General features: G+C 42.9%; 2 protein-coding genes across 4 annotated transcripts in view; one reads left to right on the top strand and one right to left on the bottom strand.

Moving 5' to 3' along the window:
- LOC124545300 (serine/arginine repetitive matrix protein 1-like) overlaps window positions 1-16520 on the bottom strand; it is a 184470-nt gene extending 167950 nt beyond the window's left edge. For 2 of the 3 annotated variants that reach the window (XM_047124197.1, XM_047124195.1), the window contains exons 1-3: window positions 16420-16520; window positions 10059-10132; window positions 3811-3924 (exon numbers count right to left, since the gene is read on the bottom strand). In XM_047124197.1, coding sequence (XP_046980153.1) covers window positions 3811-3922 — 112 coding nt within the window. In that variant the 5' untranslated portion in view covers window positions 3923-3924; window positions 10059-10132; window positions 16420-16520. Of the gene's footprint in view, window positions 1-3810; window positions 3925-10058; window positions 10133-11001; window positions 12539-16419 lie in introns of those variants that run through there. The other variant, XM_047124196.1, reaches the window with a different exon arrangement.
- A 253-nt stretch (window positions 16521-16773) lies between these two features.
- The window catches only part of LOC124544758 (mitochondrial import receptor subunit TOM40 homolog 1-like), a 57232-nt gene continuing 46225 nt past the window's right edge, over window positions 16774-27780 (top strand). Inside the window, exon 1 of the mRNA XM_047123425.1 lies at window positions 16774-17163. Coding sequence (XP_046979381.1) covers window positions 16911-17163 — 253 coding nt within the window. The 5' untranslated portion in view covers window positions 16774-16910. The remainder of the gene's footprint in view (window positions 17164-27780) is intronic.

The raw sequence follows: 27780 nt of genomic DNA on the forward strand, positions 1-27780 counted from the left end.
AGGGACCAATCGGCATGGTCAGAAGGTATCAGCTCAGGCAATCACCCCTCCCTGGGCCTGGCCTTTACCAGGGGGTACGTGCGTGCCTTACATGTCTACCCAGGGCAAGGAATTACGCGTTACCCCGTCACCGGCTACGCGTGCGAACGCGTGGGTCGGCCTTCAGGTGCACATAGGGAGGAAGGAAGAAGAAGAAAAAGGAGAGAGAGAGGGAGAGAGAGGACAGATTGTCTCATACGCCGAGGCTGAGACCAGAGAAGGCAAGGAGAAGAAGGCAAGGAGAAGAAGGCAAGGAGAAGAAGGCAAGGGAAAGAGTAAGGAAGACAGTGAAATGGAGAAGAACAAAGAAAGGAACCAGCCAAAGAAGGAAGAAACGAGAAGTGAAAAACCAAAAAGACCACAAATATAGATCGTGGAACCGTCCGTCTCCGGACGCAGGCGCTAACTACCCCCTTGAGGGGGATGGACTCCTTTTAGTCGCCTCTTACGACAGGCAGGAAGACCTCAGGCCTATTCTAACCCCCGGACCCGCAGGGGGGAGCTATTCTAGCTGGTGAAATGTCAAAAAAATCATTGAACAAACATCAGCTAAAGATCCCAAGATAAAAGCCAACAGGCAATATGTCATCAGAAGCTAAATTTTTAGAACTTCCTGGTCCTTCAAAATCAAAATGGAGGGCCGACAGGGTGACTTTTTTTACCACTACTACTGTATTTACTAGAATCTAAGTCGCACTCGAATCTAAGCCGCACCTGAAAAATGAGACTCGAAATCAAGGAAAAAAAAATTTCCCGAATCTAAGCTGCACCAGAAATTTGAGACTCAAAATTCAAGGGGAGAGAAAATTTTTAGGCCGCACCTTCAAATCGAAACAAAGTTGGTCCACTGTAATATGAGACACAATTTAGGTCGAATGACTGACGATACAGCTACAGTAGTTTGGTTCAAGTCGTAAGCTTAGCAGTTAAGCTTTACCAGGTAGCCATTGCTATGCGTCAGACGCTCCGTCCGTATTTATATGCTTACCCTTCCTTTCTCAAGGCCGGCCAGAGTGGCCAAGCGTTTCTAGGTGCTACAGTCTGGAACCGCGCGACCGCTACAGTCGCAGGTTCAAATCCTGCCACGGGCATGGATGTGTGTGATGTCCTTAGGTTCGTTAGGTTTAAGTAGTTCTAAGTTATGGGGGACTGATGACCACAGCAGTTGAGTCCCATAGTGCTCAAAGCCATTTGAACCATTTGAGCCTTTTTCACGTGCTTCGTCTGGTTTGAACTGATTGCTTATTTTTCTTTGATCTGATAAGTGCCGTTCTCTTATAGTTGTTTACGTCACTCTAAGCTGAAAATTCATTACTGTACTGTGTCAATGCATTGTTTGTTGCATTCTGATAATGAGTGTTTACGGCCTGCCGCCGCTCGCGGCATGGCTTGCTTTTGTGCATGCTATCGCTGCTTTAAAAAAAAAAAAGAAGGGGGGGGAATCGTCTCATTAGCGAAACAATGGCAAGAGACTGCTATTTGTAGTTACTTACACTGCTGCTTTCTTTGATAATGTCAACAAGAAAAAAATAATAGACTGCGTATGATAGAAGATGTTCTGAATGAGAGTTTAGCGAAAATTTTTCTCCGTTTGAAAATCTTTGCAGACGCCTCTTTAGTACATTACATTCTGCACAGAAATTAGAGTCATCTTAGATTTAAAAATCTAGTCAATTGCTGTGCTTCATTTCTGACTGTATCACTATTAGGCATAAGAATAATACGAATATAAACATGACATGATATGTATATTCTTCCGCATTTGCTGTTGTCTCACTCTAGTTTCATAGTTTATTAGGCAGAAAGGATTTAAATGAGATAGCACCAAACATGAAAGAATACATGACAAAATGTTTATATTCGTATTATTCTTATGGTGAAGAGAATACTGCATCTGATTCACAATTCATAAAAGTTCCTATTAGCAAACATCTCTTCTCACAAGTAGGAAAAAATTCAGAACGTAGAGTTGGCCATATTGACAAACATCCCAAACAGTCTTGCCAGTCGGATTTTTGTAGTACATTGAAATGCTGCTACATTCGAAGATGAACAATGTGGAATTTGTATTTACTTCTTTGGATAATGTATGAAAATGCAGTGGTCGAAACTCGGGGCGGAGAAAAAAGCTCGTCTTCCACCTTTTTCTTTTTTTAACTTTATTTCATATATTCGATGGCAGAAGTTAGTTTGGGCGGCACCAACCAATATTTTTCAGAACCTCCGCTTACTTTGCACTCGATTCTAAGCCGCAGGTGGTTTTTTGGATTACAAAAACAGGAAAAAAGTGCGGCTTAGACTTGAGTAAATATGGTATTCAATTTAGTTCTGAGAAAAGTGATCAGGAAATGGCAAAACTAAAGGTGTATATATTGGCAGAAGTCTCCAAAATAAAATTTGTCTTGCACTCATTGATGGCATTACAATCCTTTCCAATAACAGACCAGCAGCAGTCCAGTCTCCAGAAAAACACTACGAAAAAGCAGCCAAATCTTGGCTCCAAACTTCATATGAGAAGACACACTATATGGAAGGCACCAATCAAAATTAAACAATTAATATTTCAGCTAATCACCAGTTACCACAAAATCCAAAATCTCCCAAGTACACAAATTCTACTATCTAGGAAAAATGATGACACTGCCCATGTTAAACATGGAAGTTCAAAAAGATATAGAATTGCATACAAACATACAAAGAATAGATACAACCAAAAAACTATATCATAGTATGGATAATTACATCATTATAACACAGTTGTTGAAATAAAGCTATTTATGCCTCTGAAACGACAACAACTGGTGGCCTAACCCAAATATAAAAACAACAAAAAATAAGCCAGGAAAAATCTCAATAATCTTAGGACCAAATTGTGAAAATGGAATTTGGATGTTAAAAAACAGTCACAGAACATCTTATCAAGCTACAGAGAAAAACAAAATCACATGTCTTCAGGAAACAAGAGTTTTACAGTCGCAAGAACACCAGGCTGCAGAAAGCCACCAGCCACTACTAAGAGTGAGGAACACTGTGTTCGGCATATGGCTACAGTGCATCGTACAGCATCTGCAGCAGCAATCTGGGGAGCAGTTGGCACCACACTGACACCACAAACTGTTACAAGTCAATCACTTCAAGGACAGCTCCGAGCAAGACACCTGTAGCATGCATTCCACTGACTCCAAACCTCTGTTATTTGTGACTTCAGTGGTGTCAAGTGAGAGCTCATTTGAGGGCAGGGCACAGAATCTGATGAAGAGTGGATCTCCTGCCAGCAGCTTTAAATAGCTGCTTATTCTTCTAATGCTCATGCAAAACGAACAGTAGAAGGTGTGCTCTGCATTTGTCTTAACTATTCCCAATCTGACAACATTGCATGATACCACTGGGATAGTGGCACTTGTAAATCTGCAGAGATCTTATAATCCAAGAAAATATAAGAATTCCTGTGGTTTCTGCCTCACCCACTTCAACCATAAGGTGGAGGAATTAACCTCTCTGCCAAGCAACCATTATACACTTTTGGTACCATTAAATACAAGTTTGTTTAATATCCATGCACGACTCATCAAACTCCCTCAACAGCTTTCCTTCTGGCAGTAACTCTCTCCTAATTTGGCAAGGACAGGACAGCTGGTGGACATGAGGCCACAGTGAGTCGTGTCTGAATATCTATATGAACTGCTTAGCTTCTAAAGGCAAACTACAATCTGAAGCTGACATGTGACAGAATTTTGATGCAGCATTAGGAATGGAATATGTGTTATTTACCTCTGGCACGATTACTTCGACTCGAAGAGCTATAAGAGTCCATACGGAGACGTGACGAGGAGCTTCCATGTACACTTCGGCTCCTGCGCCGCCTCGAAGAATCCCACGACATTTCTGAAACGGATGTTTACTGTCTTGTTATTTCACAAAAATTTGATTAGTTCTATCTGAAAGGGACATCTGGCATTATCGAAAAGGTCAAGAAAACGATGCTCTCTAATAATAGCATAGCAAGAACAGCAACATATAGTGAAAAAAAAAGAGCTGACAACACAAAAAAACAGATAATATTCTTTTACACAAACACATAACATTACTGCTGATTAGATGCAGCCCTAAACAGAGACAAAAAAATAGTCTGAGAAATCTCAGGTTGTAGGGCAATCAATCAATTCTTTGTCACTAAAAGGAAAAACATATTTTGTGTATAAAAGGCAACGTAAAACAAAACAGTGAAAATGATAATGAGCACACATTGAAAGATACACAAATAGAGCAAAGGCTGCAGTTTGTATATGTGGAGTATGTTGAAAATCTGTAGGTTGGCTGAATAGTTCAGGAGATATGAAACATGAGCCTGAGGAGGTCAGACTGTGGGAGGACATTTGAGAAAGTCACGCAAGAAATAAGTAAGTCACCAAGATCCTGAAATACGCACACTGTTGTCATTCTCAGCTGTATAAGACTGTTGTAGCTTACACAATCTGAAAAGTCCACCATGAGTAAAACTCAACAAAAACTCCATTTTCATGAAGAATCTCGGCATCAACATGTAGAATTCGCAAGGTAATGCTGTCCAAATATTAAAAAGTCTGTGGAAATTATGGATGCCAGTGTTAGGCTTCCAATCCCGCTCCCTCCCAGTCCCATTGGCCTTGAAGATCAACAGGGCCTACTTGCAGTTATAATTTGCTTCTTTCCAATTAATGTCTGTGAGCTGCTAACTGTGAACTGTCTCTAGTTGAAAGTCACATTGATGTTTACCCTAATGCAGCTCCTTGGAAGAGGTTTGAGATGATTGAGAAGCCAAACAAAATGATTTCTCATGAAATACAGCACAGTGAATGTGAATGACTAATTCCTTATCAACAATATTATGAAAAAGATAGATTGTTACTCAGCATCAAGATGACACAATGAATTGCAGACAGGCACAACAAGAAGACTTGTGACATACTGAGCTTTCAGTGAAAGCCTCTTCATAAAGGAAACACACACATTCACAAAAGCAAGTACACCTCACGCACACACAACTGCTATCTTCGGCTGCTCCAGCCACAATGCAACTGTGTTGAAAGGAAGCAACTATCCAGAGTGGAGTGGATAAGGCTGAGGGATAGCAGGGACTAAATGGTGGCAAGACAGGGCACTCATGTGCAGCATCGGAAGGCTGTGGGGGGAGAGGAAATGGAGAGGACCAGAGACGGGGGAACAGACTGGTGAGTGTGTTGGCAGAGAGCATAGCACAATGACGGTTTGCAGACATGAATGGGAAGGTGGTGATAGGACAGAGGGGGCAGAAACTGTTGGGTGGAGGGTGTGGAGACAATAGGTTACATCAGGTTGAGGCCGAGATAATTTTGGGAATGGAGACGGTGTTGTAAGGATAACTCCCATCTGCACAGTTGAGAAAAACTGGTGGTGGTGGAGGGGGGGGGGGGGGGGGGGTTCCGACGGCCCAGACTATGATGCAGCCATTGAATTCAAGCATGTTATGCTCAGCTGCATGTTGTGCCAAAAGTTAGTCTACCTTGCTCTTGGCCACAATTTGTCAGTAACCATTCATCCTGGAGGACAGCTGGTTGGTAGTCAATACTGTGGCTGCTTCCAAACTTGGGTCATCTGGATCCTCCACTCTGCTACCAGCTTTTCTGAACTGCACAGATTGAAGATATCCTTACAACACATTCTCCAGTCCCAAAATTATCCCAGCCTCAATCTGAGATAACCTACAGTCCCCATCTATTTATCAACACACTAACTGATCTTTTCCCTTTCCCTGATCCTCTCCTTTTCTCCTTTGTACAATTCATGTTCACTGATGATCTGGACCTCTGGCCAAGACATCATCCTTACTCTTCCACAGCCTCAACACCGTCTCACCTATATGTTTTTCGTAGGTCTTCCTCAGCCACGAATGTTAACCACCACCTCTCATATTCCTCCATACAAACTTCCGCCGATATAAAGCCCACTAACCGTCAACGGTACTTGCATTTTGATACTTGTCATACCTCGCATACTAAAATGTATTCCCCATTACATACTAATCACCTGTGGATGGAGCATCCACAGTGATGAGCAATCTGTAGTCCAATAAGCAGAAGTTCTTACTAAGGCCTTCACAGGCAGGAATTACCCCTCAAATTTGGTACACTAATAGATTTCCAGTGCTGAATCTACATATACCCCTAATTCTCTGCCCATCCACATGAACCAAACAAGCACCCACTTCATCATCCAGTGGAACTACATTACTATATCCTTCATGAGTGGGTTTACTATTTATCATTTTGCTCAGAAGTGAAGAACAGCCTACCCACAAATCTTCCAACTCATCCGAAAGCAGTAACCAAAACCCAGCCAATCTACAAAATATCCTACACAATCCTTATGCCATAGCTACTCCCAACCCCTTGCCACAAGGGGCCCACCCCTGCAAAAGACCCAGGTACAGGACCTATTCAATGCACTCACCCAGTATATCATACTCCAGTCCTATCACAGGCAGGGCCCCTACGAAAGCGGCCACAACATATACCAGCTTGGCTGTAAATTCTGCATAGCATTTTATATAGGTACAACCAGCAACCAGCCGTCCACACAAAACAATGGCCATTGCCAGACTGTGGGCAAGAGGTTCTGAGTTTTTCTGACTTATGTAGATGGAAAATTCTCTTGCAACATAGCTTTTGATCTCATAATCCTCCTAGCCTCAATGCCTGCTAGCCCCTGCCCATGAGCCTAGTTTCACTCGCCCTGCCGTCACACCCTCCTTTCTACAGTCTCCCCTTCCTCTCCCCCCTCCCTCCCACAAACCTGATCCTACACATCACTATGCACTGCACATAGCTCCCCCTGCCCATCACCAGAACAAGCTGTTTGGTGCATATTTCAATCTTGTGCATTTACTGCCTCTCCCTGTCAACCTCAACAGTCTGCCTCCAACCCTCTCTTCCACCCTTACTATTTCCACCACACAGAACCCCTTACACCAGTCAAGCTGCAGTGCAAAAAAAAAAAAAAAAAAAAAAAAAAAAAACGTAGTCAGTCAGGACAATTTGGCCATGCAGTATATGTGTTTATGTGTATGTATATGTATTCTATTATCTCTGAAAGACTAGTCTGAAAGTTAGCAACATTCACAGTCTTGCTTCCGTTCCTCTCAATGTCTTGACTGTATGCTGTACGGTGAATTGTTATCTTCACTCCTTCTATTATTTATATTCCATCAGAGATTTTTCATTACATTATTTATATTGTTTTCTTAGTTTGGTATTATTATAATTCATATCTTTTTGAGCAGCTGGTTTTAGGAAACAGCTGGTGCTCCAGGCATCTTAAGAAAATGAGCTTTATGCCTACATATTTAGTTGCATCTAAACTGCAGATAAGGGAAATGATTGCTGGAGACAAATAGTGGCCATCAAATGGAAGAACACAAGAGATATATATATTCATTATAAAAAAGGATATATAATGTCATATGGAATCCATAAAAAATAACAGCACAGCCATATGGAAGAGTACCAGTAATGAGGCAGGTGTGAATTTAACAATCTATCAGTTTACTAAGCCATAGTTGTAAAATACTATCACAAACTCTTTACAGAAGTATGAGAAAACAGGTAGAAACTGACCTAAGGGACATCAGTTTGGATTCTCAAGAAATGTGGACACATGCGAGGCAGTAACAACCCTACGACTTCTTTTAGAAGGTAGAGTAAGGACAGGCAAACCTATTTTTCATCATTTTTAGGCTTAGAGAAAGTTTTTAACAATGTTGACTGGAATACTCTCTTTGAAATTCTGAAGGTAAAAGTGGTAAAACAGAGGGGGTGAAATCAGTTTATAAGAGTCAAGAATCAAGGGGCACAAAAAGGAAGTAATGATCGAGAAGGGAGTGAGACAGGTTTGCAGCCTATCCCCCATGCTATTCAATCTGTTCACTGAACAAGCAGTAAAGGAAACCAGAGAAAAATTTGAAGAAGGAATTAAAGTTCAGGGAGAAGAAATATAAGCTTTGAGGTTTGCCAATGAAATTGTAATTCTGTCAGAGACAGCCAAGGACTGTGAAGAGCAGTTGACCGGAATGGACAGTGTCTTGAAAGATGGACATGAGAAGAGCACCAACAAAAGCACAACAAGGCTAATTGAATTTAGTCATTTAATCAGGCAAACTGAGGGAGTTAGATTGGGAAGTGATAAACTTAAACTAGTAGATGCGTTTTGCTATTTGGGCAGTAAAATAACAGATGATGGCCGACATAGAGAGGACATAAAATGTAGACTGTCAAGAAAAGTGTTTCAGAAGATGAGAAATTTGTTAACATCAAATATAGATTTAAGAGTCAGGAAGTCTTCTCTGTAAGTACTTGTATGGAGTGCAGTCATGTACAAAAGTGAAACATGGGCAATAAACGCTTTTGACAATAAGAGAATAGAAGCTTTTGAAATGTGGCACTACAGAACAATGTTGAAGGTTAGGTGGGTAGACCACATAGCTAATTAGGAGGCATTGAATAGAACTGAGGAGAAAAGAAATTTGTGGCACAACCTGGCTAGAAGAAGAGATCAGTTCATAGGGCACATTCTGAGACATCAAATGATCACCAACTTTGTACTGGAGGAAAGTGTGGGGGGTAAAAACCATAGACAGAGCCCAAGAGGTGAATACAATAAGCAGATTCAGTAGGATTTAAGTTGGAGTAGTTACTTGGAGATGAAGAGGCTTGCACAGAATTGAGTAGCATGGAGAGCTGCAACAAAGCAGTTTTCTGACTGAAGATCACATCAACAGAATGGAAAAATTAGTTTCCGACCCTGCGGAAAAATTAGTTCCCGACCCTGAAGCTTCTCTGCAAATTTACTGTTATTACAAACATGAAGAGATCTAAGGTAGCCTTTTCTCCAATAGTGTCTGATACAATTTTCATAAGCCATTCAGAAATTTACTGTTGCTTTCAGATTCTTCAGGTTCAAAAGAACTATCAATTACAACTTGTTGAAACAACACTCTGTAGTATTACACTTGCTAACATAGTCGGCTTCTGACTGTTACTTTCAGGAGGAGTTATCATATAGACGGGCAATACAGAGTAAATGAACTTGAAGACAACATTATGGAAATGAAAGACAAAATAGATGATGACTTGGGGGATATGATACTGAGAGAAGAATTTGACTGCAATGAAATGGCTAGATGGAAACAAGGTAAATGAAACAAGACATTACCGAATTACTGAGAGTATTTGGAAAGCTATTACTCTAGCCAACATAAATACGGTACTGGAAAATGTTGGCAGAATGTAAATAACTTAAGATTAAAGGTAACACTCACCAAAAAGCAGAGGCATTGAGTCACTGACAGGCAGGTAATGGCTGAAAACGTGGCTAGTGTCCATGTAATTGGATGAAAAGCATTCACATGTTTTACATCCCTTACTTTCTTGTACAGCAGGTAAAACTGAAGGAAACCCTGACATCAACTAATGAGGGCAGGAATGAAATATCAATTTTACGCAGAACACATCGATAAAAGAAAGTGAAACCTAGGTGCAGCTAAATAGTGTGTGTGTGTGTGTGTGTGTGTGTGTGTGTGTGTGTGTGCGCGCGTGTGCGCGCGCTCACACCTGATAATGTACATTATGGGAATGAATTTGCTATGGATACGACAGTGCAGTGCACTCCCCATCACAACAACATCTAGCTACGCTTGGTCCATGAAATAATGTTCCCCTCCATCCAATGATGAGCCTGCAATGGCTTGAAAACTAGTTAATGGCACAATAAATCGTATATAAAATCCAAAAAAACTACTGGTTGCATATTTATACCCAGTCAGGTCACCAACAAACTGTCTCCAGCTGAATTAGGGATGACAGTATTACATACCAACAGTACACGTGACCTAAATTAATGAAACCTCAAAACATCCATCTTCTGAAGAGAGTAATAAAGAAAGTGTATTTTGTTAATTCTATAGACAAACGATGAAACACATTTCGTTAAAAGGTATATCACTGTACCTGAGAATTACAGCGCACAGCAACGTCAAAGTTTCAGATTCTGGAAATCCTGAGGGGCAGAAAACCACTAAAACCTTGAAAAAAGAAGTAATGTATTAAAATATTATAACGCTAGCAACATGACACAATTTTGTTATCTGGGGTACACTTAATACTACTTTAATAAAAACAACTGTTAGTCCTAAAAGAAACACCAAACACCCACACCAATAATTCCTTTTCAACAACAGCGATATTATAGGAACAGGAAAGACTGCTTACTCAATACAGCAAAATCAAATAAGTAATCTTATTTGATATTCATGAATCCAGGTCCTGGCACTTTTTCTATGTAGCTTTCTGCATGTTTTGAATTTTAAAATGCAGTTATGCTTCGAAATGTCTGCATTATGATGTGTGCTTTTAAGTATATAAAGAAAACAAAGCAAGTCAAAACTGTGACAAAATTTCGAAATACTAAGAAACCAGAGACCACTAAATGATAACCCCCCACCCCTTCCTACTCACCCATAAAAGAGCAGTTATTACTCTCTACAGATTGGCATACACAAAATACTGACAACTCTATACGAGACACATGTTTGTTACCACCTTCACATCAATATTTTATGTTGACTTCTATCTTGCAGATAAGAAGATAGTTTGCATGTAATATCTGAAACAATCACAGTAAGTTACAAAGTACTTGTAAATGTATAACATGAAACTTATTACAAAGTTCACTTGAAAATCAATTACACTTGCATTAGTATTCACATTATAGCCACCAGATAGCACCTTAGAATAATAAAGACAAGAAACTATCTGTACAAACTGCTTTAAATTTATGTTGATTTTAGCAAGTTACAGAGGTCTTACCACTAGATTAAGAAAATGGGAAGACAGCAACTCTTACTATTAATTTCCTAACGTTGGCAGCAGTTACCAATAAATATATTCATACCTCCATACTGGTGTCTGCTGTCGAATTGACCACTTCGCGTTTCAAATGACTGTCAGCGATTTGCTAGTAAACAAAATAACGCGCGGTTCGTTACGTATTCCGATCTCGTCTGTGCACAAATAGTTGTACACACCGAGGCTGCAGAGCACGGAGCTCTGCATCCCGAACACGGCCGACCAGCAACCGCTTGTGCTGGAACCCACCAACCGCGAAACAGCGGAATACCGTATCAATCATCCAGGTCCTCACAGAACTGTGGATGAGAAATGAGTGGGGCCACGGCGGAGGCCAGCCACTCAGACAATTCGGAGAACGCGCCGCGACCGTTTTTTTCGCACCGAAATTTCACTGGTGCCTTAGGGAAAGTTTGCATGTAACTGTTGGCAACAACAACAAAGTATTAATGGTATTTTACAACTCCTCAAATCTCACATAGCTTCACTGTGCAGAATGTAACACTGTGACTGCTGTCTTTCATGCAAGGCTGTTGACCAAGAAATCTGCAAACACTTCATTTGTGGTTGAAAAAATGGACCTGATTCCCAATCTACACTACAAGAGTTGAGGAAATGGATATTTACTAAAGATATTGTTTACTGTGGAGAAGATAAATTTGTGATCAGGATGGGAATAATAACTCCACAGCGCACCATGTTTTTGCCTCAACTTTTAACACATTTTCGTCACAGAGAGATTTCTACTGTGGCTGCCACCCAAGTAGCACCATATACAAACAACAACTACCCAACAAACATATAACATTGATGTGGATTACATGGTTACATTCATTGAATCAGCTGTTACTTGCACAGTTTGATCATGTCAACAATGGAACTGAAAAGCAAAGCACAAATGAAACTAAAACACATATATCTGATTTTTACTGGCTGATGAACTGAGCTAAATTGAGCCAGTACAGAAAGCAATGACTTGCCCCACCACCCACAACTTTAGCTGCTCCCATCTGAAGTTCTTTGTAATGCAGGTTGTTGTTGCAGTGCACATTGCTCTGAGTTTTTAGCAGTGTCACTTCTCTCTGGCAAAATTCTTATTTGTTACTGACAAGCCACTACATAGCATAACAATCCTTATTCTTGTTGTGTTACCACTTGGCAACAATTGAATAAAACCACTGTCAACTTAATCATGATTAGCCGCACATTTGCATACAAATGAGGAGAATTTGAAACAATATTATCTGTCAATGGCAGAACAAAAGCTCCTTGACAATTTTCTAAGTTAGTAACTGACAATCATTTCAAGAGTTCATAATTTATTGTGTAACACAGATTCTGAAGAAAAACCGTCTTCTTCAAAGAAATTATCATTGAAGGAAAAATAATTGGGATAAGAAGGCGAGGTAGAAGAAGATACGGCAAGCACACAAATATGAACGAAGGTTTATCCTACCAAGAACTAAATGAAACAACAAGATATACACTGTAGCAGAAGGCAAAGTTCAGCTGAAACACGTCTTGACAAATTCAGATTCCGTAATGGTCATACGAACATATTGTTTGCATATATGCTCATGAGTCATCTAAACACTGCTAGGTCAGATGTGCTCTCGCAGTCTATACAGACTGATGTGTCACATAATTTAAAATGCACTATGACCCAGATTTGGTGATTCAGTGTGACTTCTTACACTGCCAAAGCTACAGCTATGTGAACATCACAAAAATAGAAGAAATGATTGTCATTCAGCAGAAAGTGAGATATGAAATAAAGAATCACAAGTAAATAAAACTTCATTTCTTTCAATGTTTCTCCTTTTTGGCCATGTTTCTAGATAAATGTATTAAAATAACTGCATATCTTTAAGACCTACATAAAGCTAGAAACTACCTTTGAATTCCATACATCTTGTAACATTTAAACCTGCTAGCCTTAAAGAGGAAGGCTATCATCAACACCTACAATACGGGCAGCTGAAAGGAGTTTATTCCCATTATTCAAACACTGCTGTACAAAATTGTAGGATGTGAGGTCCGCCAGTGAACTGCTGCACATCTTGAACTGATCAGGTAGGCTGTGTTGGTGTGTTACTGCACTGCCTGTGAGTTACTGAAATCAATGCACCACAAAAATATTTGGCAGAAGGTATCTGGAGGGCTCTACAAAAATTAGAGTTGGAGCTTAACCTAAGTAGGCCTATAGCTTTTTGCCATTAAGTATCAAAATTACAAACAAGAATGTAATGAAGTGATACATGCAGCTCAATATTCAATGTTTTTGCAATTCAATATTTGTCACTTCATGCATCTGAAAGAAAATATTAATAATTTTTGGACCATTTACGCCTTCACTTCACCTATGGCCCAGTGTGTATATTTTTCTTTGTCTCCCATTAAATCTCCCCCCCCCCCCTTCCCAACTATATTACAAGGATATGGCTCATGCCCCTTTACGCTGAAGACCAAAACGTGCCTTCGTGCCTTTTAAAGCACAGCTGGCTCACAGATGTCATCTGACATAATGACAAAATTCATCTCATGATAGGAAAAAAATTTGCTGTTATGAATATTTTTCTCAGCTGTTTTGTGTGAGCTTGGATAGTGGTGTCTAAAGCACTGCTTTACATCCATTGGGAAATGGGAGACAACATAATGTTAGGTGTAGGACAAGTTTATATAAAGCAAAAGACCAAAAATCACGTATCACTTCATTCTTGATGGATGTAATAACCGCTTAGGTGTTTGTGTTCAAAAGTAGGTTTTATAATTAGGAAAAATTGGATGTTCCAAAATAAGTGCAATCAGTGGCTTCAGCCACAAAGCAGCCATTATCGTATCAGGGAAAATAAGAAATGCAAATGTATCTTCAGAACTGAAAAATACCACCAATACAATGCTATGAAACTGTCAACATGTGCACCACTTTCCCTAACGACGAGACACCAGCTACGATAACGATTCATGATGAAGTGATGGAGCGGTCCTCTTCCTCTTCCCTGATGGTGCTGTACATAAGTCAGATGGAAAAACTGGATCCAGAAGGCTGCTCTCACAATGTTGCTGCTGCTGTTCTCCTCCTGTCATCTCATGGTTTGCACAAAGCTGTTTTACTCTAATATATTTAAAACAGATTTACATCTAAAAATTATAAATGGCTTCATTAGAATTTATCTGTCAGTATTTGAATCAGAATACATAATGAGATCCGCAGAAAAAGATGTCTTTTTCATAATAAATATGAAGCTGGCTACACCAACCAAACCGTAACGATATAGCTAATCTATCATTTAAACTTCCAGTACTACACATTCATTGCAAGTAATAAATTCCAAGAACTTTTTTATAATACCAAAAAAGTCTTCCTTTTAATCACATTGGCTCTTCACTTTGTCAAGTCAGATCTATATGGGTAACAAATATAATGAGCCTAAAAAAAGAATTATTTTCGGGTAGAGTAGAATAGCTTTTTGGCAACTGTTTGAAGAGCAAAGCCAATGGACAATGTCAAAATGTATGAATTCCAACTACCGTCATATGGTATGTATTTAAATAACAACTCAATTATTCCTCAAAGTCTCAGAGAGAGAGAGAGAGAGAGAGAGAGAGAGAGAGAGAGAGAGAGAGAGAGAGAGAGAGAGAGAGAGCTAGCTTTGAAAATTCATTAAGTGTAAGTTACACGGCAGCTGGGATGCACAAATTAAGCTTGTTTATTTCTCATCTCGAAGTCCTCTACTTGGGAATAATCATAAAGGAATTCAGTATAGTTCAAATGGAAATTACCCATAAAAGATACTGAAGTGTCAGATTCTGTGTAGATGAAGTTGGAGATAATAAGTGAAATTAGCTGTATCATTAGTAATGATTAACAGATAGCGATAGTTGACCTTAAATGTAAATGAAATTACACAGCAAAGAACTGGAGGAACATTAACAGACTTATTGAGGGGGGGGGGGGGGGGGGGGGGGGGGGAAACACGACGACGACGACAACAACAAATGATGAACAGAAAAGAAACTCTAAAGAAGAATTTAGTGGGGAAAAAAAGAAATATAACAGACACAGGAACAAGGAAGAAGCTTTAGCTGTCAGATGGGCATTCAATTCCAAAAAAGGGAACAGGAACAGCAGGACACACAATGTTTGTCAGAAAACAAGCTTAGGCAATGTCTGAACGGCAACCACTGCATACACTCAAAGCTGTTGTCATTGTTTTATTTTAGATGCACGAAAGACAATCATCATTGCCCACACACCAATCAAAGAATTCATGCTTAAAATTATTTATACAGTGCCAGCAGTTAAAAATGTATCAATTATACAAAAGAACAAGTATTCTGCAACTCTTGCAGTGATTAAGAGGGTGGTTTATAAATGACTTAAGATTTATAAGGGTATATTCTATTTAATAAGACTGATGCACTTGGGTATAAATTTGAACACTGGTTCTTTTGAAAAAGACACTCTCATTGACATTACATGAGACAAAATAACATCTGCCTACCAACAGCTGATGCAGAACCGGTACACACAATATCAATAACACACCGACAGCAAATAATTATGCTAGATGAATAAATTTACAGGTGATAGCATTCAACTTAATTTCTCAAAATAACAGGCAATTCAAAGTGGCAATCTCTAGATGCTTTGTGAACCATTACACATGAGAAAAACAGGTGTACATTGAACTGCAAGCTTCTTATGGGCATTTTGCACATAAGGCTCATCCAAGTGCTGATGTTCAGGTGCAAACCAGCTACAGACGTACTGTTTCCCCTTCACTACATATACTATGTTACAAACATGTTAATTTATGGTTTTGACTAACTCACTTCCTCGGCCTGTTTTGACAGCCTTAAAAATGTAGTTTTCGTCGCAAATAATGAAACTGAAGGGAATTGCTTCTCTCATTAATATTCTGACCGTGAGAAATGTCTGATGGTCCGTAAATAACAGGAGGTAGAGGAGGATCAAAAGTACGGTGGCTTGAATGCTTCACATCTCAAATTTTTGTTGCTTCTTCACACTTTTAATGAATCAAGTTTACATCCAAAAGTAGATTACAACCAAACATACGTCGTCACTATCTGTATGTTAGCATTTTCAGTACCACGATGTTTCCATCATTGTGATGTACATCCCGGGCTTGGCTATAAATTATTTCCATATCCCAAGAAAACTCTATATCACGCATTATCTTTCTATCTACTTTGGATACAGTCATGGTGAGCCGCCTTCATATTTACAATATAATGTATAATTAAACAGATTACATTAGCAAGCTGAAGATCAATCACTGATCAGTTTTGCAACAATTTTTATTTTTTCCAAAAAATAACTATGATACCCGTCAGATTTAAGATTACAAAAGCGTAATTTTCTGACGATCCAATTTGTATCTAAAGCCATTTATATTACAAAAAAACATGTAATACAGACATAAAACATCAAATACACTACATTTCACATTTATACGTTTTTTCCTCTGAGCAAACTGGCGTTGTACGTATCTTCACATCACTACTTATCAGACTTTAACCAGCGACGCCTCTCTATCCTCTAACCATTGATTGTGAAGTGAACAGAGATATTAATTGAGCGTTAGAGCACAGTTCACAATTCCGAACTATATCCCCTAACAGCATCAGAAGAATTGTAATTACAATTATTTAAAATTCCGTTCTTATGACATAATATGCATTATTTTTTAAAATTTTCGTTCTGTTCGTGTTATGTGTGATCTCATAGTTTTCACCAGAGAATACAACAGAGTGTTAAGGAAGAAGATATCAACGACTGAGGTGCAGAAGTGAGGTCTCTTTGGAACTTGTGAATTTTGGATTTGTGGTGTGAAATGTGAATTGTTAGTAGGCCTGTGGGGTAAAGTTTTAATTGATCTGTAGTTGTGGCGTTTCTGTTGTAAGTAAATACACATCACCGCGTAATTAAAAATGGGTAACTCTATGGCATCACCGGGACCGGCAAGCACATTCACGACGCCACCTCCACCGCCGCCGCAGACGACGGCAGCCCCGACACCACCACCACCGCCGCCGCCGACAGTTGGTTTTCCGCCTGCTGCACCAAAAGCAGAAGACATTAGTAGCAGCAAGATCCAACAGATAGGCGAAACAACAGGCACTAGCGACACCAAAGGTCTAGAAAACCCTGGCACTGTTGAAGATCTCCACAAGAAGTGCAAAGGTGTGGATACTAACCTTACTTTTATCCCGCAGATAAAACCGTTTTTCCACATTCGAAAATATGTAACGTAATTATACAAACCAAATTGTTACGGTGACTTTGCGTAATTACTGCTGGTTATATCAGATGTTGGGATTCAGTACTAGTATGGAAGGACTCGTACGGAACTATCGGCCATTCTGTGCCAAGTGCTCAAATTTTCAAAGAAAGAAAAACAAAAGGCTTGCATGACCATCTCTAATTATATGTGCACATTCACACCTGCTTCCGCTAAACAGTAGTTAAGTTTTACTTACGGCAGCTTAATACATGCAGAGATATAGTCATTTGTTTGATCCCATAGCGCAGCTATAAACAGTGCACACGTGAGTTTTCGGGAACTTTGAGACTTAACAGCTTAGGCAATATTTTCTTGTAAGAAACAAAACTAGACCACCTTGTACAACTTTGTGCACATTTCTAAACGAAATAATAAAAAAAATATTTTCTGGGCGATTTGCATATGGATAATTTGAAGCAAAGTCAGAAAAAATATGAAGTTTAGCTGTTTGTATATCCGGAAGTGATTGCGGGATACACCTGAAACTTTGCACGTAATGGCGTAAACACAAAAGGTATTTGGATATGTAATTTCATTCTCCATCTGTTTTACAGTAGTTTACAAATTGTGACCAAAGTTTACTATTTTTCTAAAAACGCAGAAAACCTATATTTCCTTATGGAATGCGAGCTTATAAGGCCCCAAAAAGGAACAAGGTGGAGATGCATTGAAAATGGGCCTATATTCCTCTGGCACTCAGATCAAATCAGACAACTTTTATTGTGTTCTTAATTTTTTTAGTATTGTCTGTGGAAGATAACAAAAGTCCTGATGACTAGGAAATGAGCTTTATTCCTAAAAACTGCAAGCAAAGGGTGTTCTTTTTTCTCTCTTTTTTTGTCTTGCATCATTTAGCTGTACAAATTTGTATAGAAAAGTGACATGGAGTTAGGAATCCAATAAGAAGAGTAGTTTCCTCTGTTTTGTATCTCTAATAATTTGATGTAATTTTTTGGGTTTTGTCTTATCAAAATTTCTTCTCAAACATTCCGATTAGTGACATCATTTGGGCAGCAGTATAGTTTTCCTCTTGACATTGTACAGAAAATTAATGAATCTGTAAATTCTAGTGGCTAGAATTAAACAAGTGTAGGATCATGAGAGAGTTCTTGTAGCTGTGGCCTCTGACACATGAAATGTATCATCAGCTTAAGATCCTATATAAGGAAACCCTTATCAGGCTTGAGAACCTGTTGTAAAGAAACACACTAATGGCTGCAATTGGGTGTGGTCACCATGGCGATGAGGATGCTGGTTTTCTCACTTTAAAAGGAACAACCAGCAGTGGTTAACCTACCATGGACTGTCCCAACACCTTTATACAATTTTTCACGTATGCACTAATGTTCCACATTAACTGTAAAATGTGCTAACAAAGTACGCTATAACTTAGACAGAAATTCAATTAGTCCTTAAGCAGCATTACACAATAAAAAGACATACTGACAATTCTCTCTAACATGAGTGGGAATTACAGATCTGAAAAACACTGCACCATAGTGATGTCACACACCACACCATCATTACATCACAGGTCAGAGCAGAGGGGTGGAATTACACACTTAATTTGACCCAATGAATTCATTCCAAAATGTCAGACTATTGCGAATTTCATCAAAATGTAAGTAATGTGACAGTGGTGTAAAACCTGCAAGCTATTCTTACAATGTGCACTGCAGCTGTTGTGCAACAGTTTTTCTACCATGATCTCCACTGCCTCGGAATACCCAGTTAAACTGTGAAGTTTATTGCCAATTTTACTCCGTAGCTCTATCAGAAAAACAGACTGAAATATATCAAGGTAAGTTGGGACAAAAGATTCCCCCCACCCTCTTTAAACTTTATCGTGTTATTTGGGCTTTAACTTACTTCCCAGTCATATGATTTGTGATATTGCATTCTCCAGAGAGTGCTAAACAAGTTTAGAACATAATAAAAGATGTCAGATTTAATTTGAGTGCTAGCGGGATGTGGGCCCATTGTACCAACCCTTATACATAAAATGACCATTTCGTACCGGCTTAAGTAGAGTCAATGGTAGTAAGTCGCTGGCAGTTTCATTGGGCTCAGTATAGCTGCTTCGTGTGTCTACCTCGACTGATTGTGTAACCCAGTTTTTGTATCTCTCTCTTTGGCAGTGCATCAGCATCATCTCGGCTCTGTAGATCACTATTATTTCTGAGCACATCTGTTTGAATTTTGCAGTCGAAAGCTGGTAACAGTGCCCAGATGTACTCATTCCACCACTGAATTCCTCGACACCTGCACCGACAATCTGTACTGGACTTTCCTTTTCCGCAGCTGTCCCATAGATCTTATTTTACAAACAAATTTCCTGATCTGTAGCCTCCTCTTATCCTTCTACCAATACATATCCCACTTCCGAAACACTCGCCTGGCAAGGTGATGCAGTGGTGAACGCACTGGACTTGCTTTCGGAAGCACAACTGTTCAGATCTGCATTTGGCATCCAGATTTAGATTTCCCAAGATTTCTGTAAATTGTTACAGGCATGGCGATCATCCTTCCACATTCATCTTTTGCGCTCCACCTTTAATGACCTTGTTGTTGACAGTATGTTAGACCATAATCGTCCTTCCTTCCTACTTTCCTTCCTTCCAAAACACTTGGAATTAACCCCCATGTCTCCCATGCAGCTGTCCTCAAAAGTACAACCTTCCCTGTGCACCCACACACTACCATCTACTCCAGCCCTACCATTGTAAATCCTAAAATATCAAAGGCAGAGCAACTTGTGAAGCAACATATACTGTTTATCAACTAACTTGTCTGTATAGGTGATAGTGAGTAATGTGTTGTCCATGCAATAATGTCAGCTGCCCTCACATGTCTGCCTCTTGAACTCCCCCCCCCCCCCACCACCCTCACCACTCCACTGCCCCAATGCATAAAGGGCAGTACGCACAGTGTTGCTGCCGCACAGTGTGCGGGCAGGAGTACACAAGTATGCCTCATGTTGCTGAAGTAACTATCCATCATACAATGTGGACATTATGCGACAAATTTTAATAATTTTTTTAAAATAATGTTTGTCCACTGACAAAAGCAAAGATGTTCCATCCTCTACTTCACTCTCTCAGGAGGCGATCTAAATCGGCTAATGGTTACCGACTAGCTGGCAGTGCAGTTTCACATCTAGCACAGCTGTGAAATTAGAAATGGCAATCATGCATGAGCGTGGAGAAGAGAAGACATTGTTTCTCACACCTGAGCAACTTCTGTTTACACTCAGCATGTCAAGTACAAATTTGAGCTCAAAGGAAGACATGATTCTCTTGCTATTGTACTCAAATGAGAAAAGAAGAAAAATTATTTTAAACAATAGTTGTATGGTGCACTACTACATGTATGACCTTTTCTTCACACCAATGCTGTTTTGATCAAGACTGACCCTGACCTTGTCCTCTAAGCCTGGAAGCTTGTAGTTGTGTAAAACATGTTTTTCAGCATCTCATATGAAGCTAATGTTCACAACTCACTTGCAGGTCCGGGGGTTAGAATAGGCCCGAGGTATTCCTGCCTGTCGTAAGAGGCAACGAAAAGGACTCTCACACATTTCAGCCTTTGTGATGGTCCCCTGTAGAGTTTCACCTCCGTTTTTCAAAATTTTCCTGAAGAGCGGGCCAAGTGGGGAAGGGTGCCTACATGGTGCATCGTGTCCATGTGTTGAGACCTATTGCATCCTTCATTGACATGGGTCTGCACTTCTGCTCATTCTCCAACTTTTGGGGGAGGTCACCCTCCTGGGTGCGTATTTCTCCTTCAACTGTGCATTATCGTTTTCTATGCTGACAATGATAATGGACTTGTTTGCTTGCTTGCACCTGATATCCAGCATGGTAGACAGTCCATTGTGGTAGAGCCGAAATGTACCCTGTTGGTTGTAGCCCCCTGACCACACAGGGATCGCTCGGCTGATGCATGCGCCGTTAACTCCCCACGTATGCCAAGGAGTAGGTGCCCGTCAGCATGGGGCATCGGGACTCTCGACAATGGCCATCCTGCCAGGTGGCCTTTGCTGTGGCTGGGTGGCATCGGGTGCATGACACGTGATGAAGCGTAGTACATCATCTCTTGGTGGTGGTCAATCACCAGCAGTCTCTAAGCGTTCACATGCTCAATTCAGTGCATAGAAGTAAGACTCCAAATTGTCCCCCCCCCTCCCCCCCTTCCCCCCCCCCCCCCCCCTCCCCTCCTGCCCCTCTGGCCACACCATGGGAGGAACATCAGGCTAAGGATGGCAGCAGTTCTTATTTGCCCCGGTACCTGATGGGGAATCCTTCATGACGATGAAGCCTCAGTTTTTTGTTTACCATTTAGAGGACAAGGTCAGGGTCAGTCTTGATCAAAACAGCATTCTCTGCCCAGTCACAGGTGTTATTCACGTATGACAAGCTTGGGATGTTTCTATAACCATCATGCCCCATAAGAGCTTAAAGGTGGTCAATGGTATCATATTTCACAGGGACCTTCTTTTTCAGTCTGATGATGAGCTGCGCACCAGTTTAGAGCAGCGAGGTGTACATTTCGTTTGGCATGTCCACCGGGGTCTGAGGGATAATCAGGTTGCCATGTGTGAGTTCATCTTGGCATTCGAGGGTGATACATTAAGGTCAAGGTGATGGTCTACCGCTCTGATGTAAAGCCCTATATCCCTCCCCCAATGTGGTGCTTTAAATGCTGGAAATTCGGCCATATGTCTTCCCGCTGTACTTACAGTGTCGCATGTCGAGATTGCGGATGCACATCGCATCCCAATACTCCATGTGCCCCGCCTCCCATCTGTGTCACCTGCGGAGAAAACCATTTACCTTGCTTGCCTGCATGCAGGATGCTCCAGAAGAAAACGAAAATCATGGAGTACAAGACCTTGGACCGACTGACCTACACTGAGGCTAAGAGGAAGTTTGAACGCCTACATCCTGTACATATGACATCGTGTTACGCCGCCACTACAACAGTTCTAGCCCCATTAGCTCCTTCAACCCCAGTCACCTCTCAGAGCCAGAAGACTATACCTGCCCCCTTGATGGTGGGGCCACTTCCCTCCCTGTTGCTCCTGCGCCACCTTCTTCGGGAGCTACACTCCCACGACCATGGGGGAGTGGGGGGTCCCCCCAGGGGGCCCACAACTCTTTTGTGGACACGTGCGTAGCGAGCACAGTACCCCGAGCTAATGTGGCCCTCCTTCCCTTCCGGCTGCATACCTTCCCTTTCTGCATCCCTCCCCGTCCCCCATCTTCGCCCCCCCCCCTCACCTCTGGCTCTTTCCTTCCCTTTCTCCCCCTCTGGGAGTATGGTTTGTGCCTACGTCCGGAGACGGGCGCTCGAAACTGTTCCAAGTTCCTTGCTTTCTTCACTTGCAAGTCCTCGTCCTTCCTCTGTCCTCCTCTTTTCCTTTCGTCTTCTCCTTGCCCTTTTCTCCGCTGCGGCGTTCGAGACCCCCTCTTCTTTCCTTTCCCTTTCTCTTTTTTCCTCCCTGTGCGTGTCTGAAGGCCGACCCACGCACTTCCATGCGTAGCCGGTGACGGGGTAACGCGTAATTCCCCGCCCCGGGTAGACAGGTAGGGCACGTACGTACCCCCTGGTAACGGCCAGGCCCAGGGAGGGGTGATTACCCGAGCTGATACCTTCCGAAAGTGCCGATTGGTCCCTCCGTCCGTTTGTCAGGAGGTGTGACCTGAGGTGTGAACAATCACCTAAGGCGGGTGTGCCCTCGGTGAGGGCCCCCACAAGGGAGGAGTGCGCCATCGGAGACGCCGGTAATCATGGGGGATTCTTCCGCAATGGTTTCCTCACCTTCCACTATGTCTGCTCACAAACGTAAGTTCACTGAGTCTCAGCCACAGACGGTTCTTCCATCGTTGCCACAGTTCCTTGTTGTTTCTCGGTCTGACGAAGGTCACGACTTCTCCACGGTCAACCCTTTCATTATTCAGAAAGGTGTCGATGCAATTGCGGGTCCTGTAAAGTCTTGTTCCAGATTACGGAATGGCACCCTGTTGTTAGAAACACACAGTGCCCTCCAGGCTCAAAAATTGCTGCATACTTCTCCACACCTTCCCTGTCCGGGTGGAACCGCACCGTACCTTAAATTCCTCGCGTGGAGTCGTTTATACACGCTCCCTCGATGGATTGTCTGACGAAGAAATTCAGCACTACCTGTATGACCAGGGCGTCACGGCTGTTCATCGGGTTATGAAAAGGGTTGACTCGAACATCATTCCAACCCGCACTGTCTTCTTGACATTTGACAAAGTTCAACTCCCATCAAAAATCAAAGCAGGCTATGAGATAATTTCCGTTCGCCCTTATGTCCCAAACCCTACGCGTTGCTATCGATGTTAGCGGTTCAATCACACCAGCCAGTCCTGTTCCAATCCAGCCAAATGTGTTACGTGTGGCAAGGATGCCCATGAGGGTGCTTGTCCACCTCCATCCCCTCGCTGCATCAACTGTATGGGTGACCACGCTGCTTCCTCTCGAGATTGCCCCGTTTTTAAGGACGAAAAGCTCATCCAGGAAATGAGTGAAGGAAAAGGTGTCGACCTTTGCTGCTCGAAAATTATTCGCCAGTCGACAGCCCACCGTGCCTCAGAAAGGAAAATACAGCACTGTCCTTGCTTCTCCTCGGCCAACAAAGGAGGCGGCCACGCAGACTTGCGACCTCGCCTTTAGTACCACGGTCGTCAGATCGGCCAGGGCTTAGATCGCCCGTTCAACCTCACCTCTTTCGCCTGCCCACTCAATGGCTCACCCTTCGTCGGGTTCTGCTAAATCTCGAGCCCAAAAGTCAGACGCCAAGTCTTCGAAAAAAGAGCATTCTTGTGAAGAGTTTTTACGTACCGCAACTTCACAACCATCGGTTCCTCCTTCATCTAAACATCATACTTCCAAGAAGGCTACGAAGAAACACAGTTCCTCTCCTTCTCCGCCAAGGCGTGTCCCATCTACAGCACCACCTGGCGGAAATCGCCCTCGGCCGTCTTCTGTGTCGCCGAGGCGCACTGCTGGTGGCCGGTCAACCATCCGACCGCTGGTGGCAGGAGCTGCTCCTGACCAACCTATGGATCAGGATCTTCTGCCTTCGACTGAATGCCATTCCATGCTGTCGGTCGCAAGCTCTGAGCAGTCGTTGGGTTGACAGCAACCTTGGTCACATTCCTCCATTTTCTGTTCACCCTATGTCCATTATCCACTGGAATATCCGCGGTATTCGAGCCAATCGGAATGAATTGTCGATCCTCTTACGATCCTACTCGCCGGTCATCTTCTGTCTTCAGGAAACAAAGCTGCGTCCCCATGACCGCTTTGTTCTCCCTCATTTTCAGTCTGTCCGATATGATCTCCCCTCTGTTGAAGGCACTCCAGCCCATGGAGGACTCATGATTCTGCTCCATGATACTCTCCATTATCACCCAATCCCCTTAAACACTTCCTTCCAAGCTGTCGCCGTCCGTCTTTCCCTTTCTGGATACACGTTCTCTCTTTGTACGGTATACATTCCATCGTCCACACCAATGGCACGAGCTGATCTCCTTCATCTTCTTGATCAGCTTCCACCCCAATATTTGCAGGTTGGGGACTTCAATGCCCACCACCCGCTTTGGGGATCTCCGCATCCTTGTCCACGTGGCTCACTATTGCTAGACGTCTTACACCAAGCGGATCTAGTCTGCCTCAACACTGGGGTCCCCACATTTTTGTCTACCTCCACGACAAATTTATCTCATTTGGACCTTGCGGTCGGTACTGTTCCGCTAGCTCGGCGCTTCGAATGGTTCGCCCTTGATGATACACACTCGAGTGACCACTTTCCATGTGTTCTTAGACTGCAGCCTCAACTGCCATATATGCGCTTGCGACGCTGGAAGTTTGCCCAGGCCGATTGGACACTTTTTTCGTCTCTAGCGACATTCGATGACCGTCGCTTTCCCAGCGTCGACGATGAGGTCACACATGTTAGCGACGTTATTCTCACAGCTGCGAAACGTTCAATACCACGCACCTCCGAATTGCCCCGGCGCCCCCCAGTTCCTTGGTGGAACGAGGCATGCCGTGACGCCATACGTGAGCAGCGACGTGCTCTTCGCATTTTCCGTCACCATCCAACTTTGGCCAACTGTATCCGATATAAGCAGCTCCGTGCGCGATGCCGTCGCGTCATCCGCGATAGCTAGAAGGCAAGCTGGAAATTCTTTATTAGCTCATTTAACACCTTCACTCCCCGGTTTCTGGGCTCACTGTCGCGCATGATACCTTAGTGGACCCCGTCGCAATTTCTAACTCATTGGGTCAGCACTTTGCTGAGATTTCGAGCTCTTCAAACTACCCGCCAGCGTTTCTCCCGAAGAAACGTGCAGCGGAAGTGCGACATCTTGCTTTCTCCTCTCAAAATCACGAAAGCTACAATACTGTTTTCTCCATGCGGGAACTCCAACATGCCCTCTCTTCTTCTCACCCCTCCACCCCAGGACCGGATGGTATCCATGTCCAAATGTTGCTGCATTTATCAACCCATAGTCTGCGTTACCTCCTTCGCCTTTATGATCGAATTTGGACCGACAGTACCTTTCCCAGGCGATGGCGGGAAGCTATTGTCGTTCCCATTCCGAAACCTGGAAAGGACAAACATCTACCCTCTAGCTATCGCCCCATTTCTCTCACGAGTAGTGTCTGTAAGGTTTTGGAGCGTATGGTGAATTACCGTTTAGCTTGGTGGCTGGAATCCCGCAGTCTTTTAACACCAGCCCAATGCGGATTCCGAAAGCATCGTTCTGCAGTTGACCATCTTGTTGCTCTCTCCACTTATATCATGAACAATTTTCTCCGGAAACGCCAAACGGTAGCAATATTTTTTGATCTGGAGAGAGCATACGATACCTGTTGGAGCACAGGCATCCTCCGCACACTGTTCTCTTGGGGCTTTCGGGGCCGGCTGCCCTTTTTTCTTCGCAAATTTATGGCAGAGCGCACATTTAGGGTGCGGGTGAAGACTACTCTCTCCCGTACTTTCTCCCAAGAAAACGGGGTACCCCAGGGCTCCGTGCTGAGTGTTGTACTGTTTGCCATCGCCATCAATCCAATTATGAATTGTCTCCTTCCTGATGTCTCGGGCTCCCTCTTTGTGGACGATTTTGCGATCTACTACAGCTCCCAACAGACCAGCCTTCTTGAAAGACGTCTTCAAGGATGTCTCGATCGCCTCCACTCGTGGAGCATCGAAACCGGCTTCCGTTTCTCACCCAGTAAGACCATTTGTGTTAATTTTTGGCGACGTAAGGAGTTTCTTCCGCCCTCCTTACATCTAGGTCCTGTCAACCTTCCGTTTTCTGACGTCGCTAAATTCTTGGGTCTTATGTTTGACAGAAAACTGTGCTGGTCCTCCCACGTTTCCTATCTTTCGGCTCGCTGTCTGCGTTCCCTTAACACCCTCCGTGTCCTGAATGGTACCTCCTGGGGAGCGGACCGAGTGGTCCTTCTCCGCCTCTATCGCGCCTTAGTGCGCTCGAAATTGGATTATGGAAGCATAGTCTACTCCTCTGCTCGGCCGTCTATTCTTCGGCGTCTTGACTCTATCCACCACCGTGGATAACGTTTAGTGTCTGGAGCTTTTTACACCAGCCCTGTGGAAAGCCTTTATGCTGAGACTGCTGAACCTCCGCTGTCCAATCGGCGGGCAGTCCTTCTGAGTCGTTATGCTAGCCATCTGTCTTCCATGCCTGCTAATCCAGCCCATGACCTTTTTTCGACGCCTCCTTTGATGTAGGGTATGCAGGCCGCTCCTCCTCCCTACTACCCCCGGGAGTCCGCTTCCGTCAACTGCTCCATTATCTTTCCTTCCGCTTTCCTAAAGCCTTCTTGACAACTTGGGGTACAGCACCGCCTTGGCTCCGTCCCCGGATCGACTTGCTCCGAGACCTATGTCAATTTCCCAAGGATGGTACCCCTACACTTGTTTACCATCGGGCATTTGCTGCTCTATGTGCACAAATGACGGACGCCACATTTATTTACACCGACGGCTCGAAAACATCGTTAGGTGTAGGGAGTGCCTATATTGTTGGCGACACCCCAAATCACTTTCGGCTTCCCGACCAGCGTTCGGTTTATACTGCGGAGCTTTACGCTGTTCTCCAGGCTGTCCACTACATCCGCCGCCATCAGTGGATACAGTACATAATCTGCTCAGATTCTCTTAGCTCTCTCGTAAGTCTCCAAGCCCTTTACCCTGTGCACCCTCTGGTCCACCGGATTCAGGACTGTCTGCGCTTGCTCCACCTGGGGGGCGTCTCGGTGGCGTTCCTCTGGCTCCCGGGACACGCTGGTATCTGTGGGAATGAGGCGGCCGATATAGCAGCCAAGGCTGCAGTCTCTCTTCCTCGGCCAGCTATTCAGCCGCTTCCCATTACCGATCTACGGAGCGGTTTATGTCGCCAAGTTGCTCATTTATGGCATGCGCATTGGTCAACACTTCACCATAATATATTGCGGGA

Source organism: Schistocerca americana, chromosome 8 (genome assembly GCF_021461395.2).
Source record: "Schistocerca americana isolate TAMUIC-IGC-003095 chromosome 8, iqSchAmer2.1, whole genome shotgun sequence".
Lineage (NCBI taxonomy): Eukaryota > Metazoa > Arthropoda > Insecta > Orthoptera > Acrididae > Schistocerca > Schistocerca americana.